The sequence below is a fragment of the Macaca thibetana genome, chromosome 17 (assembly GCF_024542745.1).
Source record: "Macaca thibetana thibetana isolate TM-01 chromosome 17, ASM2454274v1, whole genome shotgun sequence".
Taxonomy (NCBI): domain Eukaryota; kingdom Metazoa; phylum Chordata; class Mammalia; order Primates; family Cercopithecidae; genus Macaca; species Macaca thibetana.
The window spans coordinates 80,268,107-80,286,179 of NC_065594.1; the positions used below are offsets into that span (position 1 = coordinate 80,268,107).

The 18,073-nt window shown below is 41.7% G+C and overlaps 1 protein-coding gene across 3 annotated transcripts in view; it reads left to right on the top strand.

Annotated features, from left to right (window-relative positions):
* The window catches only part of PCCA (propionyl-CoA carboxylase subunit alpha), a 438,112-nt gene that overhangs the window by 356,434 nt on the left and 63,605 nt on the right, over window positions 1–18,073 (top strand). For all 3 annotated transcript variants that reach the window (XM_050765975.1, XM_050765974.1, XM_050765976.1), the window contains one exon: window positions 3,398–3,451. In XM_050765975.1, the coding sequence (XP_050621932.1) occupies window positions 3,398–3,451 (54 nt within the window). The remainder of the gene's footprint in view (window positions 1–3,397; window positions 3,452–18,073) is intronic.

Consider the following 18,073-nt stretch of genomic DNA (forward strand, 5'->3'; position numbering starts at 1 on the left):
TGGCCATCATGGATAGTGCTGCAATAAACATGGGGATGCAGGTATCTCCTTGACATAACTGATTTCTTTCCTTTGGATATATATGCAGTAGTGGGATTGCTGGATCATATGGTAGTTCTATTTTTAATGTTTTGAGAAACCTCCATATTGTTTTTCATAATGGCTGAATCCTGTTTGTGGTTTTTTTTTTTTTCTTTTCTTTGTAACAGAGTCGCGCTGTGGCACCCAGGCTGGAGTGCAATGGCACAATCTTGGCTCACGGCAACCTCCACCTCCCAGGTTCAAGAGATTCTCCTGCCTCAGGCTCCCAAATAGCTGGAACTACAGGCATCTGCCACCATGCCCTGCTAATTTTTATATTTTTAGTAGAGCCACCATGTTGGTCAGGCTGGTCTCAAACTCCTGACCTCAAATGATCCACCCACCTTGGCCTCCCAAAGTGCTGGGATTACAGGCGTGAGCCACTGTACCCTGCCCCTGTTTGTTTTTAAATATCCAGCTTTAATGTCTGTCTTAACCTATCTAATGTCTTTCTTAACCTTTCTGCTCATTTAGTCTATCTTCTTATCCCATAATACCTTGTACATTTTGTACTATGCATTTATCGTATTGAATTATACTTATTTTCCAATAATTGTGACGTCTTTTCCTTAGTCTCCTGGAAGGTGGGTCTTAATTCAGCCAGCAGTGCCCAACACAGCTGAGAGATAGATGGATGATTAGATAGATGAGCAACGCAGAAGTGCCAGTGTGAAAACCTAGGAATCAATGCTCCGTTCTTAATTGAGTCTCTGTAAGACACAGGAAAGGAGTCTGTTTTATTCCATTTTGGTTTCTGTCTCTTTTTGCCTTCATTAAGTTCAACATATGCATATAAAAGAATAGGAAAAACAGATAAGTGAAAACGAGAGTCAACTAATATTTTTGCCTAGAAATAACAGCTTTATGTACACTAATTCTAGAATTTTTTTCTATAACATAATTTTTTTTACAAGGCTTATTCTGAACATATTGTTTTGTTCTTCTTGCACTTAGAAATATACTATAAGCATTTTTCATGTCTTTAAACTTTTTAAATGGCAGGCTGGATATATACCATAATTTAGCCGTCCTTCCCAGTCATTTACATTGCTTGCCATTGTTCAGTTCTGTCAACTATACTGTGATATTTGTTCAGCTTTATTTTCCTGCCTATCCTCATATTTTTTCCTCAGGATAAATTCTTAGAAGTGAAATGGGTTGGCCAGGCGCGGTGGCTCACACCTGTAATCCCAGCGCTTTGGGAGGCTGAGGGTGTAGATCACAAGGTCAGGAGTTCAAGACTAGCCTGGCCAACATGGCAAAACCCCATCTGTACTAAAAATACAAAAAATTAGCCGGGCATGGTGGGAGATGCCTGTGGTCCCAGCTACTTGAGAGGTTGAGGCTGGAGAATCACTTGAACCCAGGAGACAGGTTGCAGTGAGCCAAGATCGTGCCACTGCACTCCAGCCTGTGCGACAGAGCGAGACTTTGTCTAAAAAAAATGTGAAATGGGTTGGTGGGGCATGGTGGCTCACACCAGTTATCCCAGCACTTTTGGGAGCTGAGGCCAGGAGTTCGAAACCAGCCTGGTCAACATGGTGAAACCCTGTCTGTACTAAAAATATAAAAATTAGGCAGATGTGGTGGCGGGTGCCTGTAATCCCAGCTACTCAGGAAGCTGAGGCAGGAGAAACACTTGAACCTGGGAGGCAGAGGTTGCTGTGAGCCGAGATTGTGCCATTGCATTCCAGCCTGGGTGACGAGAATGAAACTCTGTCTCAAAAAAAAAAAAAAAGGAAAACTAAGTGAAATGGGTTAAAATGCTCCCATACTGATTTTTTTCTACTCTATACCACACTGCCTTGAGTATGCTATTCAGATTACTGTTGTGTCAATTGACTTGGCAATATTTGCAAGTAGGGGAAAAGATTTTGCATTAAACCACTGTCTTTCTTATTGATCTAACCTCCCTCCGTCAAGGAACCAAGGACTCAGCTTGATTTCTAGAGTTTCACTCCGGGTTCTATTACTTTTGTGATTGTAGAGATCAGAGTTGGTAAACCACTTTTGTAAAAAGGAATAAAATTAGTATACATCTGTATCCTAATGCTCATGGCATGTAGTTGAGTGAAAACCACTAATACTCTACATCTGGGAACTTAAAAAAATGATGTTGGCTTAGTTAGAACTGCTTTATTTGTGTGTGTAGTCTTTAAAGTCACTGAGTCCTCTCTGATTAGCCAGAAGAGGAATAATTCTGAGGAATATGTTAGGATTAAATAGAGCAAGTTGTTTTTGTTTTGTTTTGTTTTGTTTTGTTTTTTTGGAGACAGTCTCACTCTGTCGCCCAGGCTGGAGTGCAGTGGTGCGATCCTGGCTCACCACAACCTCACCTCAGCCACCTGGGTTCAAGTGATTCTTCTGCCTTGGCCTCCCGAGTAGCTGGGACTACAGGTGCGCGCCACCACGCCTGGCTAATTTTTGTATTTTTGGTAAAGACAGGGTTTCACCATATGGGCCAGGCTGGTCTCGAATTCCTGACCTGGTGATCTGCCTGCCTCAGCCTCCCAGAGTGCTGGAATTACAGGCATGAGCCACTGCGCCTGGCCCAATAGACCAGTTTTATAGGTGAGAATTATCTCAAAGTGTAGTCTGCTTCCAGTGTACTACTTAGTCACCCATTTTTAGTAGCAGTAGTATTTACTTTTAACTAAATTTTTAATAGTCATAGTATTTGCTTTTAATTAAAATTCAAACAAGATATATGCAAGTGATGTATTTGCTTTAAACAAATTTTATTTATAAATAAATGAATAATAAAGAAGTTATTTCTTTCACTACTCTCTGGACATAGAATTGCATTGTTGTTATTTTAAACAAATGCTAATTCATTTTCTATAACTATTTTATTGAGATAGAATTCACACACCGTACAATTCACCCATTTAAAGTTACAGTTCAGTGGTTTGTAGTCAATTCACAGGGTTGTTCCACCATGACCACAGTCAATTTTAGACTGTGTTTACACCCTTGAGAAACCCGACACCAATTAGTAATCATCTCCATGTCCTCCCAGCCCTCCTTCTGGAGGCACCTACCAATCTTCCTTCCATCTCCATGGATTTGACTATTCTGGACATCTCTTATTAAGTGGAATCATATAATGCATGATCCTTTGTGACCGACTTCTATTGTAGCATGTATCAGTACTTCATTCCTTTTTATGGCCAAATAACATTCCACTGTATGGCTATACTATATTTTGTTTACCCATCCATCAGTTGATGGACATTTGAGGTTTTTGGCTATCGTGAACATTATGTGCAAGCTGTGTGGATATGAGTTCATTCTATGTCTCGTGTTTGTTTTTTAGTGTCTGTCTCGAGAAGCAGGTGGAAACATGAGCATTCAGTTTCTCGGTACAGTGGTAAGTATGAAATCATTATTCTCTTAATTTACAGAGAAAAAAGTATTCAACTAGTTGTAGCCCATGTGTTTGAACTTGGTTTCATTACTGGTAGATATTTAAATTACCTCTATTTTTTTTTGCCATTACAAATGATATTCTAGGGAACAACTTCATATATTTCACTTTATTTTAATGTTTGGAATTATTACTATCTTTTTTGAGACAGAGTCTCACTGTGTTGCCCAGGCTGGAGTGTAGTGGCGCAATCTCAGCTCACTGCAACCTCCGTCTCCCAGGTTCAAGCGATTCTCGTGCCTGAGCCACCCAAATAGCTGGGATTACAGGGGCCCGCCACCATGCTTGGCTGATTTTTGTATGTTTTTTTCTAAAGATGAGGTTTCACCATGTTGGCCAGGCTGGCCTTGAACTCCTGGCCTCAAGTGATCCGTACACCTCTGCCTCCCGAAGTGTGGGATTACAGGTGTGAGCCACCGTGCCCGGCCTGGAGTTACTTTCAAATGTGGATAAAATATTTTTAAACATGTATGATACATTTCCTCCCAAATAGAATCAAAGTCATAAATAGTTTTATGGCTTATTATACATGTTGCCAATTATTTTATGTCTCTTTCGAACACCACCCATCATGTATTAGAACACAACTTCGTACTCTCACCTAGTGTGAGTTATGATTTTCAAGATTAGTAAACTTGATCTGCTGAAGAGGTTCAATTTATTATTACTATTTTGCTTACAAGTTTATAATTAGTATTACTATAATTTTCAAACTAATTTGTTTAAAAAGGTACCTTATTTGGCCGGGCACGGTGGCTCACGCCTGTAATCCCAGCACTTTGGGAGGCTGAGGCGGGCGGATTACAAGGTCAGGAGTTTGAGACCAGCCTGACCAACATGGTGAGACCCTGTCTGTACTAAAAATACAAAAATTAGCTGGGTGTGGTGGTGGATGCCTGTAATCCCAGCTACTCAAAAGACTGAGGCAGGAGAAGAACCTGAACCCAGGAGGCGGAGGTTGCAGTGAGCCAAGATCGTGCCACTGCAGTCCAGTCTGTGTGACAAAGTGAGACCCTGTCTCCAAAAAAAAAACTTAAATTTTCATTTTTCTGTTTATTGCTATTGTATTTGAATATTTCTCCATGTATTCATTCACCAGATATCATTTCTAATCTGTGAAATGTCCGTTCATGTCCTTTGGGTACCTCATTCAGGATATGAATGCATATTGGGGCATTTCAGATAACTCGGGAGTTTATTGAGAGCATCAAAGGTATTCTGCAAGAATATCGAGGTATTTCATGCAAGAGAGCTTGCGTGAAAAAGGGTTTTGCAGCCATTGAGATAGGAAGGATGTTAATAAAAATGTGTGTTTACTGAATGCTTCATTGTTTATAGAGATGTATATATAATTTATGTATATAAAATATATGTATAGGCACTTGGTCAATGTAACCTAAATTTTAATTATTGGAATTAAGTTTTGTGATTATTCTTGTTTTTCTGATTAGTAAGGTAATACATGCTTATTGTAAAAAATTTTAAATACAATTCAAATACATGTCATAAGATGTTGCATTAGTCATGGTTCTCCAGAGAAACGGAATCAACAAGATGTGTGCGTATGTGTAGAGAGAAAGAGAAAGATGGAGAGATCTAAGGAATTGGCTCAGGCAGTTGTGGAGGCTTGGCAAGACTAAACCCTGCAGGGTAGATCAGCAGGCTGGAGACCCAGGGGAGCCTTGCAGTTCAGGTCCAGAGACAGTCCACTGGCCCAAGCCCTCCTTGCTTGGGGAGATCTGTCTTTTTCTCTTCAGGCCTTTAATGGGTTAGATGAGGCCCACCCCACTATGGGGGATGATTTGCTAAACTCTCATCTACTGATTTCGGTGTTCATCTCGTTTAAAAATATCTTCAATGATGTATCTCAGTGTTTGACCTAACATCTGGGTACCGTGGCCTTGTCAGGTTGACACATAAAATTAACCATCAAAGAAGTATATATCCTATCCCCTAGAGGTTTTGAAGTTATTAGCAATAAATAATTGTTCCAGAAAATTATGCATCTTTTCATGCAGTAATAGATCTTGGATACCTTTCTGTGTCAGTCCATAAGGTCGACATCAGTCGTCTTAAGGGCCACACAGAGCTGCATTATGTGGAAGGAGAGGACTGCGTTTACTCCTCAGTGTTCGTGCCGGGAAGTCCACTCGTGCTGTCTCTGCTCTTAGCATCTCGACTGGGTTTCTAATCGGTGTCTCAAACTTCACATATCGAAAACTGAGCTCGAACACACACTTTCTCTTTCAGTTTTTCCTCTCTCAGAAAATGGCAACTTGAATTAATCCTTGATTGCTTTCTCTCCTCCCCTCCTCTGGCGCGCCCTCCTCCCCTCCTCTGGCGCGCCCTCCTCCCCTCCTCTGGCGCGCCCTCCTCCCCTCCTCTGGCGCGCCCTCCTCCCCTCCTCTGGCGCGCCCTCCTCCCCTCCTCTGGCGCGCCCTCCTCCCCTCCTCGCGCGCGCCCTCCTCCCCTCCTCGCGCGCGCCCTCCTCCCCTCCTCGCGCGCGCGCCCTCCTCCCCTCCTCGCGCGCGCCCCTCCTCCCCTCCTCGCGCGCCCTCCTCCCCTCCTCCCCCTCCTCCCCCTCCTCGCGCGCGCCCTCCTCCCCTCCTCGCGCGCCCTCCTCCCTTCCTCTCGCGCGCCCTCCTCTGCCTCTTTCTCCTCTCCGTCTCACTCTCTCTCCTCTGCGTCTCCCTCTCTCTCTCTCTCTCTCTCTCTCTTAACATCTGCCCCTAGATGTCTGCCCAGGGGTTTCCTCACTTTCTTCTGGTCTTTACTGAGTAGCCTCCTCCTCAAGGAAGGCTTCCCTGGTCACACCATTTACAATTTTGGTCACTCTTTCCAACATTTTATTTCCCACTTACCCACTTTATTTTTTTTTTTTTTCATTAGCAGTTACCACTGCTTGACATACTGCATGTTTTACTTTTTTGATATATTTGTTGTCTATCTTCCTCACCTGGAAGTAATAAGCTCCTTGAGTGCAGGGTGATTTGTCCTGTTCAGCGTGCTCTACCCAGTGCCCTGAACAAGGCCTGGCTTGGAGGAGGTATTCAGTCAGGGTTGGGCAAATGAATGACTGAAATTGGCCAGCATAGGACCTAAGTGTTAGACTTGAAAAGAAAACTAAAGAAATATAGGCCTGGCTCGGTGGCTCATGCCTATAAACTCAGCACTTTGGGAGGCTGAGGTGGGAGGATCAAATACATCAAAAAAGTAAAATATGCAGTATGTCAAGCAGTGGTAACTGCTAATGAAAAAAGTAAATAGGCAAGCGGGGGAATAAAATGTTGGAAAGAGTGACCAAAATTGTAAGTGGTGTCACCAGGGAAGCCTTCCTTGAGAAGGAGGCTACTAGCCTGAAGTTTTTTTTAAAATGTAACCGTTAGTTTGGAAGGTCTCTGTGTTACTCCCATTCTGTCACTCATTCTCTCCTTGCACAAGGAACTAACATCTTCCTGACTTGTATTTATCATTCTTTGCTTTTCTTTATAATTTTCCCACATTTATATCCCTAAGTGATACACAGTTTTGTCTTACATGTTTTTAAACTTGATATACACATAGAATTATATTCTGGAATCATCTGTGACTTAGTTATTTTGCTCTGTGTTTGTGAGACTCATGTATGCTACGTGGAGGTGTAATTCATTTACGCTCAGCAATGTAGGATGCTGTGGTGTTGATAAACTAGGCTGCTGCTGATGGATAAGTGGGTAGTTTCCAGTGTTTTGTGCTGTAATTCTCACTGCTACCCGAAGCATTTTGGTACATGGGTGTACATGTACTGATGGCACATATGCAATTGTTTCTTTTTTTTTTTTTTTTTTTTTTTTTTTTTTTTTTTTTTTTTTTTTTTTGAGACAGAGTGTCCCTCTGTCACTCAGGCTGGCATGCAGTGGTGCGATCTTGGCTCGCTGCAGCCTCCACCTCCTGGATTCAAGCAATTCTCCTGTCTCAGCCTCCCAAGTAGCTGGGACTACAGGTGCACGCCACCCTACTCGGATACTTTTTCTGTTTTTAGTAGAAATGGGGTTTCACCGTATTGGCCAGGCTGGCCTTGAACTCCTGACCTCAAATGATCCACCCACCTCACCCTCCCAAAGTGCTGGGATTACAGGTGTGAGCCACCATGCCCGGCTATATGCAGTAGTTTCTTTAGGGTTTTGTGCATTGACTATGCAGTGAATGAGTTCACCTTGTTCCACATCTTCACTAGGATCTTCTTAATTTTTGCCAGTGCGAATAGTGCCCTCGTTGTTTTAATTTGCTTTATCCTGATTATTAATGAAGTAGAGCATCTTTTCTTGTTTATTGGCTATTTCTGTTTATCAACCATTTGGTTTCCACCTCTGAGAAGTACTTCTTACAGCTTTTTGTGTATTTCTCTGTGATGTGGGACGCAAAAATACATTAATTTAGTATGTGAATGATACAAATTAAGTATATGTCATTTGGCTTTTTAATAAGGCAAGAAGGGTTAGGTGTGGATTTTTATGACTCATTCTTGTAGGGTCCAACCCTACAGCGCTTAGCAGGTATTCTCCCCGTGTGCGGAGACGAGCGGTTGTAATAAATAAAGACACAAGATAAAGAGAAAGCAGTTGGGCCCGGGGGACAATTACCATCAAGACGCAGAGACTGGTAGTGGCCCCGAACGGCTGGGCGCGCTGATATTTATTGCATACAAGACAAGGGGGCAGGGTAAAGGAGGGTGAATCTTGCAAGTGATTGACAAGGTCAAACAAATCACGTGATCATAGAACAGGGGGCCCTTCCCCTTAGGTAGCCGAAGCAGGGAGAGAGAAGGCAGCATACATCAGCGTTTTCTTCTATGCACTTATAAGAAAGATCAAAGACTTTAAGACTTTCACTGTTTCTTCTACCGCTATCTACTACAAACTTCAAAGAGGAACCAGGAGTATGGGAGGAACACGAAAGTGGACAAGGAGCATGACCTTTGAAGCACAGCACCACAGGGAGGGGTTTAGACCTCTGGATGACTGCGGGCAGGCCTGGATAATATCCAGCCTCCCACAAGAAGCTGGTGGAGCAGAGTGTTCCCCGACTCCTCCAAGGATAGGAGACTCCCTTTCATGGTCTGCTAAGTAACAGGTGTCTTCCCAGACACTGGCATTACCGCTTGACCAAGGAGCCCTCAAGTGGCCCATATGTGGGCGTGACAGAGGGCTCACCTCTTGCCTTCTAGATCACTTCTCACAATGTCCCTTCAGCACCTGACCCTATGCCCGGCGGTTATTCCTAGGTTATATTAGTAATGTAACAAAGAGTAATATTAAAAGCTAATATTCATAATGTTTATGATGATTGATAATGTCCATGATCATCTCTATATCTAATTTGTATTATGACTATTCTTATTTTAACTCTTTTCTTTCTTATACTGAAATAGTTTGTGCCTTCAGTCTCTTGCCTCGGCACCTGGGTCATCCTTCGCCCACACGTTCTAACCATGAGCTATGAATGGAAGTGACTGTCAACAACTGTGAAGGTTCTGAGATTTATGCTACTTGCTGGCTGACAAATCAGCCTGCGACATTTCATGAATGCTGATAGAAAACATGAGACTCCAGGATCAGAGATGAAGGACAGTTTACGACAGCAGCAGCAGTGGTCAGGGTACCATTATCTTTGTACTATTTCCCTGAACCCAGATTCCCTCAGGGCAATGCAAAGAGAGATGATACCTGCACACATAATGGGTGCATTATAGGAGAGGAGCTCTGAGTTGAGAGAACCTGAGTCTTTTTATAATGTGTGGTAATCGCACTTGCCCTTTGATCTGGAAGGAGACACTCTACCAAGGCCGTTTACTTTAAAAACATCTTTGAAAAGATAGTTCACAGCAAAGAACCATCAGTGTCTTGCTCACAAGAAGTGGAAAAATGCAAGAGACTTGGGGGTGAATTGTCTCCTGGTAATCATGTGTGTCACTTTTGGTCAGAGATAGCTAAGAGCAAGTGCGAGCCCTCTAGTCCCTGCCATGCCCCCCTTGGAGGTTGTGTGTGACGCTGATGCTCCTGTCAGCATGAGTTCCTGCTGAAGAGTGGCAGTGAGCACTGCCACCTGCAAGCCATAGTAGACTGAGGTCTCTGTTGACTTACTGCTGATGCATAGCCCAGCTTATCCTAATACATAGTCTGGGAACATGAAGGACCACCTTCTGTGCATAGAACCCCATGTCCACTTATATAAATTTCAGATTTTATATAGATTTAGTAGGTTTTTTCTGTCTACTTTCAGTTCTTTCGCTCATAAACTTTCAGTCCAAGCATGAGGTCTTTTTCCTGTTATGCTGTTTGAACTTGATTTAAAAATTGTGGCCAAGCATGGTGACTGATGCCTGTAATCCCAGCTACTCAGGAGGATTGCTTGAGCCCAGGAGTTCAAGCCCAGCGTGGGCAACCGTGAGACCCCATCTCTACACACAGACACACACACAATAGCGGAGTGTGGTCAGGCCCACCTATAGACCCAGGTGCTCAGAAGGCTAAGGAGTAAAGATGGCTTGAACCCGAGAGTTCAAGGCTATAGTGAGGCATGATTACTCCACTTCACTCCAGCCTGGGCAACAGAGTGAGACCCTATCTCAAAAAAAAAAAAAATTTTTAAAAGCCAGGATTTAAAAATTAAAATAAAATTGTTAGCCAGTTTTTTGTTTAATGAAGGGAAAGTTTTCCAAATTAATAGAATGGGACATTCAGATAAAATTTGTGCCTTTATGACCCAGCAAAGCACATTTGGCCTGGGTGTACATGCGTGTACTCAGGACACCACATTTTCACCTTTGGTATCTATCCATTTCATTACTCTGCTACTCCCAAACTGTAATACATAGAAAGTCCATGTTTCCTAGGGCTGGTGCAACAAATTAGCACAAACTGGGTGGCTTAAAATAACAGAAATGTATTCCCTCTCAGTTCTGGGAGCCAGGAATCTAAAATCAAGCTGTGGGCAGGGTCCGTTCTGTGCCTCTCACCTGGCTTCTAGTAGTTGCTGGCAATCCTCACCTTCCTTGGCTTGTAGCTGTGTAATTCCAGGCTCTTCCTCCGCTGTCATGTGGCCTTCCTCCCTATGACTGTGTGTGTTCATACACATACATCCAGCACCACCAGTCATCAGATTTAGGGCTCACTCACACCAGTGAAACCTCATTTAACTCATTATATCCGCAGAGACCCTGTTTCCAAATAAGGTCACATTCTGAGGTTCTGGGTAGACATGAATTTTGGGATGACACTGTTCAAGCCAGTATGCTATGTAGATCTGAAAGCATACTTGACACATATGTAAAGCTAAAAAGTGACTGAAGTGACTTACCTAAATATATATTTTACGAACAGAGCGTTACCTCTTAGGTCTCACTTGAGTACTACCATTTATTTCCCTAGTGTTTTCATACCGATTATCATCACCTGTATGACTGCAGTTCGTGCCCCATACTCAAAAATGCAGAAACACTGAAGATGGGTATGCCTAGTTTTCAGAAGACAAAAGTGAGCACAGAAAGGTTAAATAAGTATCCTATGGTAATAATTGGTAGAACCAGGATGCAAAACCAGCCCTCGCTGACTTTAAAGTCAGGCTGTTAACCATCAGAGTACCTTAAGAACAAATTGCTTGACTGTGGAATCCAGGGAGCTCTGCAGTAACTGATAAGTACAACTGCTCAGGCTGCCATAATGAAACACCATTGACCTGGTGGCTTAAATAACAGATGTTTATTTCTCACAGTTCTAGAGCCTGGGAAGTCTAAGTAAGGTGCCAACAGATTCAGTTCCTGGTGAGGGCCCTCTTCCTAGGCTGCAGGCGGATGCCTCTTCTCCCTTAGCAGAGAGAGAGTGCAAACTCTGATCTCCCTTCCTGTTAAGGGCACTAATCCCATCATGGGGCCCCACCCTCATGACCTCCTGTAGTGAACTCTGAAAGGCTCCATCTCCAAATACTGTCACATTGAGGGTTAGGCATTCAGCATATGAATTTGGACATTCAGTCCCTAACATACACTTAGTTGGTAAGCTGCAGATCACAGAATTTTTCCAGGATATCTATGCCCATTTCAGATTGCAGATTGTCTGGGTTTTGTTTGTTTTGTTTGCATGTTTTTGGTGAAGCTGCGAATCTGTGTACATCAGATAGTATAAGCTCACAAAGAAATCGAAGAGAGCTGATGTTTTACTTAAGCAGAATTCCTTCCTTGAACTGTGCTTCACAATAAGAATAAATATTTTGTTGTTACTTTAAGAATGCAGAAGTTACCATTTTATTGCAAATTTTTATTATAATTTACGTTTTAAAGTACTATCATAAGGCAAACATATCTCAGTGAGACTGACTTTTCTTCCCTTATAAAAACAATGTTTGTTTGAAAGGGAAAATAAGCTTAGACTCCGTTGAACAGCTTCTTCATGGCTGTGGTATTGGCATTCACCCAAGGACTCTTGAGAAACAATCAAATTTTCTATATCTTTGAAGCTTAGCCAGAGATCTAATGAAACCAAATGATGCTAAAGTTCTTAAAGCTAATTTAAATCTCAAATTGTACATTTTAAATTACGTTTTTATTGATAATAAATATACTTTATTTCATATTACTCTTGAAAGCTTGAGTGATAATATTAGTAGAGTAAACATGTTTTACAAAGATTTACCATTAAGAATGCTATTAATATGACCCTTGATACACCAGCACAATTAGATTTCAAAGTAAGCACTTATGAAGTAACAGCGATTAATGACAACCATCGAAAACAATTTTGAACTCCATCAGTTTAACTCAGGAGGGTAAACTTAATATGATAATTCATCTAGTTGAATTGTATCAGCTTAGCAGGAAGGTATGTAAATATGTGACCCTTACCTAGCTTCTAAATGAATGCTGTGCTGATAGATTTATCAGTTCCATTAAAGAACTTTGGGGAACTTTGGAATTTCAGCAATTGTTCCCTTGGAGGCTGAAAACCCAACCTGATCTCATACTGGGACCATTCTGGTCTGCATATTTCCATAATTTGCCTTTGCTACTAATATGACAGCAAGACACAAATAACTGTTTCTAATAATATCAGATGGAGTTGTGGAGGACAGCATTTTAATGTAGTAAAAGACCTCCCCGTGGGGTTGTTATTGCTACTATAGAACAGCAGCTACACAGTTGCAACTGTAGGCTCTTAATTGATTCGTTTAATTAGCAAGAGCTGAAGCTTGGGCTGTATCTTGTCATCTGATATCATAGGACTCGAAATTTGCATCATTCATATTTATAGATATGTAAACGTCATGAAAAAGGTCTTCTGCTTCTGAAAATTCACTTATGGATATCAAATTTTAATAGAGCAGACTCTCATTTGTTTGAAATTTAAATAATTGGAAAATGAAAAGAATTAAGTTTGTTATTGTTTTTCTTTATTCTCTTGAGAAATAAGTGATGTCATGCCTTTTTGGTTGTGTATCATCTAAACTTCCAGAGAACTTCTTCAGTCTTCTATATCTCATAATTCCACAAGCAGCCCCTCAACTGACATGTCTGACTTAAGTTGATCCCTTCTCTCTGTCCCATCCCTTTCTCTGTGTCAGTGGGGTTTCAGGTATGACATGATGGCTTACTGGGGTTTCTTGCACGCACATGCTGTAACTTTCCACCTGTCCCTGCCTGCCTTTGCAGCTGATCCAAGTCCTGCTAGGGTAGACTCTGCGCTTGTGCTCTGCTTTGGTGGGTCATCTGGTTGAGTTGCCCCTTGGATCTTACCTGCCTAACCCAAGCTGCATTGGTCCCCACTTTCTCTGGGTGGGGAAAAGAGAAGGAGATAGAAAGTATCCGGCATAGAAACCAGAGCCTTTATAGACTGTTTACCCTCAACTCCACAGGGCTTCCTCCCTGCTAAGTCACACTCTTTGTATTCCTGACCCTTTTCTAGTCCAACAGTAGGAAGCAGGTGGTGGTCACAGAGCAGACACTTTGTGGAGGGGTGATGAAGTTTTCTGATGTTCCGATATATTTTACAGTGCTAAGAAAATCTATAGCGTTCCTTCCTGCATTTGCTCCTAAATATACAAATTTCAGGCAAAATATGGGTAGAATAAGATTTTATGAAATGGAATATAAATGTAATTTTACTCTTGGACGTTGTTTTTGTGGTAATGTGTGTTCTGTGTGCCATGTAACCAATCTAAGAATGAACTTTTGGAATATAACTCAGTTTTTATTCTTTTGAAATTGGCATGCTCTATATAATATAAAAGTTTGGTTATTAGTATTGCAGTGGTCATGCATTCCGAACAAAAATTTAAAAGAAATCATTGCCTGCCTGCTGTACTATCTGCTAGGAAGTGGGTTAGATGAGCATGACTTGGTCCCTACCCTTAAGTAGCACACTAGCTGGTGAAGACAGACAAACTAATACCATGCAAACATGGTAATGCTGAGATGGGTACTGCATAGGCTCATATAGTAGCAGAGAGAACTGTAGATCTGTTAGCTTTATTATTTGTTTCTTTTGTTGATAGCAGTACAGTCCATAGGTCATAGGTCTCTGGTTAAGAGTTTGCATTTCATTTGTCAAGTACACCTCAATAAACACAGGAAAGAGAAGAACCGTATTTCATATTTTATTAGACATTATTTTTTGAAAATGAGCATAAGACCTAGCAGTTAATGGTAGTCACGGGAGTCCGCAGTCATCTTACATTGATGACAGACACTGAATTCTGGCAATTCAAAGAAAACAAATATCCCTGCAGTCATTGAGCCCATTGTCACTGAGGGATAGAGAAATGTAAATGACTGATTACACTATACAGTAATAAGAATGCTAACAGAGGTGTGTATGAAGTAGAGGGATTCTGGGGCTGAGGTGAAGAAAGTGGAGAAATTGTGAACAGTTTTCCAGTGTTTATAGCTCGTGCTATGACTTTAAGGACAAATTGAGTTTGCAAGCAGGAGAAGGCATTTCAGATAGAGGGGAACAGTAGGCCTAGAGATGCCAGGTTGTAGAAACTGTACTCTGTACTGATGATGGAGAAAGAGGAAGGAATGACATTAATAAAGGCACAGAGGTATGAGGATGTCCCAAGTGTTAAAGGAAGAGCAGATTGGCTTATGAGGGTGATGGGCAGGGCAACAAAGGTCCCTTTGGAAGATGAAATTAGCCTGTTGGGGGCAAGATGACACAAGACCATTCCAAGGAGGTTGGATGGCATTCCCTAGACCCTGAGGTTCACTGAAGGAGTTGAAAGAAGAATCATAATCTCATCAGAGGTGGTTGGTTTTATTGGTGTGGGTTTTGTGTGTGTGTGTGTGTGTGAGACAACTTATGGGAATAGGCAAAGAAAGAAGAGGGTACATTTGAGAGCCACTTTAGAATCCAGTGTACAATTCTATGTATTGGGCATAATTGAAGATGATTCTGAGAGTTCTAGAGTATGATAACTGATGCAGTTGACTGAGGGAGGAAAAACAGGAAGAAGAGAAGAATTGTACCAGAGAAAAGATGGACTTGATTAAAAAGGTGGATTTAACGAATTTAAGTTTGAAATGCCAAGAGACATCTATAATGTAAGGGAAATTTCTGGTCTGGAGAGCAGGAAGAAGGTTAAGAGTGAGCATGTAAGTTGATGCCCCAGCGGAGGTGAGGTCCTAAGCCACGCAGTAGATGAACCTGGCCAAGGGGACAATGGCAAAGCAGAGGCCAGGCCTGGAATGGAGCTCCAGGAAATGCCCACAGCTAAGGTGGAGGCCTGTCCTCTCTAATGGAGTCACTTACAAAATGATGACATGTTTATTACTGAAATCATTTGTATGTACTATTAGAAGCCAGTTTAGTGTGACCTCAGTTATGATTTCACCGTATCCTAGGGTATCACTAAATTATTTCAAAGTATCTCAGGATCTGTTGCCACCTGCCAAAGATCCTCAAAGTAAAATTAATATTTATAAATAATGCCTTATGTGTGTATGATGCTTTAGGGCTTTAGAATGCTTCTACATATGTCGGCTCACTTGATTCCATTCAATTGCTAAGATGAATAAGTCATAGCACACCTTAGAGTGAGTTGTAAAAATCAAACATGCAATACTCCTTGCATTGTTTTCCATTTAAAATATTTGAGATTACAAGTTATATGTTCACAGGAAATTACCATGAACCACTCCCGGGTTGCTAGTGAACACTGGAGCGGGCAGGGGTGGGGAGGAATGAGCAGAGTTTGTCTTCCTGCATTTGAATCTCAGATCACTCATCTCTTAGCTTTGTGAATTTGAGCAGGTTACCTAACCTCTCTGGTCCTCAATTTTCTCATCAGCAGAATAGACATTATCTGCTTTTATGGAGACGGCAAGGGCTGAAAAAGAAAATGTTCGTAAGATGCCTGAAATGGCAGGCACTTGGCAAAGAATAACTCGGTTTCTATTGTAGCTCCCTACTCTCCCTTTGCTTCATTTTCCCTTTCATTTGCCCGCCTTTGTCTTGCTTGGAGACATGCTAGCATCTGAAGTGACAGTCTGCACCGAGTCTACAGTTTGGTGCTTGGCCTACAGAAAAATCCAGAATGAAAAAATTGTTCCCTTTTATTTGGAAAACCAAATTTGTGTTAATCCCCCCTGGTTATGACCCCTTAACATAGTTAATGTTTTGTTAGTGAATCCAGAATAGAAAGCACGTATTTAAATGTGTACCTTGTGGTGGCAGGGTGCTTAAAAACATCTGTTTCCTTGAAGAATCTTGCGAATCACCAATACCAAACTTGACCAGGGAGGAATTTGGTGCCTTGTGTTTAAACAGTGCTGCTTAAAATATATTCAGATGGAAAGAATGGCAAAACCATTCTGATATAGGACATGTTATGACAGTGCCTGTGAGATATTCTTTCTTCTACTGGCCTCACTTTTAAAGGGATATCATTTTAGGTAGGCCGTTTCGGGGCACTGTCATATGTTACTATGGACTATTGATCTCTTTTACCTATGAATTATTTGTCACTCTTAATAGTGGGAAGGAAGTGGGAGTGGCAGCTCATTTCTTATAGAAGCAAAGTCTAAGTCAGTGGTTCTCAAGTTTTATCATGCTTGAGAATCACCAGGAAATCCTGGTGAAAATACAGATTCCCATATTTGTTCCCAGAAAAGCTGACCCCCATGTCTGATGTCGAAATCAGCTTAAAATGCACCCGGACTAGAGTTTGGAATATATTTTGAACATTAATGTAGGATTACTATCTAGTTTGGAAAGTCAATACCAAAGACACATGATATTCCTGGCCTCATGAGCCAAGCTTAGGAGCAGTGTGCTGGATCCTTTTCAGAATGAGAAGATAGGGCAAACGTTTGATTATTTGTGCTAATTAACATGTACTTTCATAATACATACTTTTTTAAAATCAGGGAGTGACATGATAGGACCTAAGGTATAATTAGGTCCATGGTGTCATCAACTGTATCTTTTAAGTTTACTTATCACCTGTATAATTCTTTAGATTCAGTCTGAGTTATTTCAAGTCTCATATACAGTGATAATTTTTATTTTTGCCCTAGAGTAGGGCAGTATTATCTGTTTGGGCAGTATTAACATTTTGGACAAGTCTCTGTTGTGGGAGACTGCCCTATGCATCATAGGATCCTTAGCAGCATCCTTGGCGTCCACCAGCTAGATGTCAGAACATGTCTCCAGGTATAACAACCAAAATTGTCTCCAAACATTGCCAGATAGCTGCAGAGAGCTTGGCTGGGGAGAGAACACATGTAAAACTTATTGGATGGAAGCTTACAAAGTACACATGTCATGACCTACTTGAATATCTTGTGCAAAGAAAATACACTTTACCTGGCCTCGGGCGCGGTAGCTCACGCCTGTAATCCCAGCACTTTGGGAGGCCGAGGCAGACGGATCACAAGGTCAGGAGATCGAGACCATCCTGGCTAACACGGTGAAACCCCATCTCTACTAAAAAAATACAAAAAATTAGCTGGGCGCAGTGGCGGGCACCTGTAGTCCCAGCTACTTGGGAGGCTGAGGCAGGAGAATGGTGTGAACCCGGGAGGCGGAGCTTGGAGTGAGCCGAGATGGTGCCACTGCACTCCAGCCTGGGTGACAGAGCGAGACTCCATCTCAAAAATAAATAAATAAATAAATAAACTCTACTTGGCCTGATACTGGATTTGCTTTAGGAATGTGTTTAGCAATTAGCTGTTTGGAAGTGTGTAAGGGGTACTTTTTCTTATTCTTCCTCATACTGGATCATGAACCAGGTCTACCATGCATAGCCATTAATGGAATTGAGGGCAGAGTCTGGTTTGTGTGATTGCATTGTGTTCATTTGGGTCCTTTTTGCCATTTGAGTAGATGTACTGTTACTGCTTACCAAAGACACATTAGTGAGTGTGCAGCTCAATACCTTGTTCTAGAAGCTGCTGCTCTTCATTTGGTCTTCAGTTTTGTAAAAGCCCTGTAATCCTCCTGGTAAGACATGAGTGTGTTATAAGCATCACCTCACAGTGACATCTGTGAAGTTCTTCTGTTCTTTTTGCAGCTACTATTTAATTGCTTGGCTATT